We start from the raw sequence: 1791 nt of genomic DNA on the forward strand, positions 1-1791 counted from the left end.
GGCCCTCTTCTGGGTGGTTGGTGCTTATAATTGGGGGGCTGACTTTGTGCACTCCTCTTCTTGGCAGCTGTGTTTGCAAAGCTGGATACGAAGGGGACGGAAGCCTCTGCTCGGAGTCAGACCCTTGCTCAGGATTAACCCTTGGGGGCTGCAGCCGCAACGTGAGTGTGGTCTTCATTTTCGAGCTGCCTGGGTGTTTGGAAGTCCTGAGGCAAGGCCTTCCAAAAGGCAGCGTCTGATGTCTTTTCATTTCTTTGTCTGAACCTCGCATTTTAAAGACCATGCCCGGTGCCTTCTGGGAGGCTCCACTTCCTAAATCCACACGTGCAGGGGGTGCCCCAGGTGCACATGTCAGGGAGATGGTGGGCTCTTAAAAACGCAGCCTGAGAAGCAGATATCGAGATCATTAGCAATAAATTCTTGATTCAAATGCTATAGTTTACAAGGGGCTTTAATGTATACAATCTCATTTGCTCCTCCCACCAGCCCCATGAAGCAGATTTTGTCATCCCCATTTTACCGATTAGGGAATGGAGGCTTGGGGACAATTAAGCGACTTGCCCTAAGTTCTATTATTGTCAAGAGTGTAGCCCAAACTCACCATTGCTTTCACTAATACCTTTCGAATGTCACCACCACCACCTGCCCTAGTCCCCTCATTCCTTACCCATAGTTCAATGACTGGTCTTCCTGCTGCCTCTCTGGCCCACCTACAGTACATTCATTGTCCCCCCACAGCCAGAGTGGCTCAAAGTGGATCAGATCATGTCTCTCCCATGCTGAAAGCCCCTCAATAACTTCCTCTGGCTCTGAGGATGAAATCAGATGCAAATGCCTCGCCCCCGCCCCCCAGACTCCCCTCAGACCAGCTCCAGCCACTCACACAGCCCCATCTCAGCAACTTCCCTTCCACCTCTCTCCCTCTCACCTGTCCTTCACCCTCCTGGTATGTTCACCCAAGAGGCTGGACTTGGCACAGTGATTGGTGGCCTGGGCTTCAGCATCATGTAGCCCTGATTTTGTGCCTCTTCGTAGCTGCGCGACGTTGGGCAAGTTACTTAACTTTTCTCAACCTCAGTTTCCTCATCTATAAAACAGAGATAATAATAGTACCTTCCTCAGGATAGTGGCTTACACCTATAAAACATTAAAAATAGTCCCCAGCTCAATAAAATGACAACGATGTTAGTGGTGGTCACCAATAGCTGGCCAGCTCGAAGCAATTTTGCTCTTTAAACCATCTCATCTTTTCCATTGATCTCAATGCAAATGTGTGTTTTAATCATTTCCACTTAACTCCTTTTTTGCTTTTGGAATCACGCAGGTGGACTGAGGTTTCTGAAGTTTTGCTTCTTTTCCTCCTGCAGGCAGAATGCATCAAAACTGGCACGGGGACCCACAGCTGCGTGTGCCAGCAGGGATGGACCGGGAATGGAAGAGATTGCTCAGAGATCAACAACTGCCTGCTGCCCGGTGCTGGCAGCTGCCACGACAATGCTACCTGTCTGTACGTAGGCCCTGGGCAGGTAGGTGTGATGTAGTAGAGAGCAAAGAGGAAGCAGAATTTCTGCAATGGCTTTTTCCCGTCCAGACACAAAAGTACTTTGGCTAGAATTTGCTGCAGCCTTTTTATCATTCGAGGCAGTGAGAATAGATTAATTGTCACAACAAACTTATGATGTAGGTAATTTTTTTTCACCTTTGACCTTCTTCATTTATTTTACTCACGCTCATTCCCCCAGCTCTGGAAACCACCAATCTGTTCTCTGTTTCTATAAACTCAATTTGGGG

The 1791-nt window shown here is 48.4% G+C and overlaps 1 protein-coding gene across 1 annotated transcript in view; it reads left to right on the plus strand.

Annotated features, from left to right (window-relative positions):
* Positions 1–1791, plus strand: part of STAB2 (stabilin 2) — a 151462-nt gene that overhangs the window by 71286 nt on the left and 78385 nt on the right. The window contains 2 exon segments of the mRNA XM_023527450.1: positions 68–161; positions 1368–1526. Of these exon segments, the coding sequence (XP_023383218.1) occupies positions 68–161; positions 1368–1526 (253 nt within the window).

Source organism: Pteropus vampyrus, unplaced genomic scaffold, assembly GCF_000151845.1.
Source record: "Pteropus vampyrus isolate Shadow unplaced genomic scaffold, Pvam_2.0 Scaffold16, whole genome shotgun sequence".
Taxonomy (NCBI): Eukaryota; Metazoa; Chordata; class Mammalia; order Chiroptera; family Pteropodidae; genus Pteropus; species Pteropus vampyrus.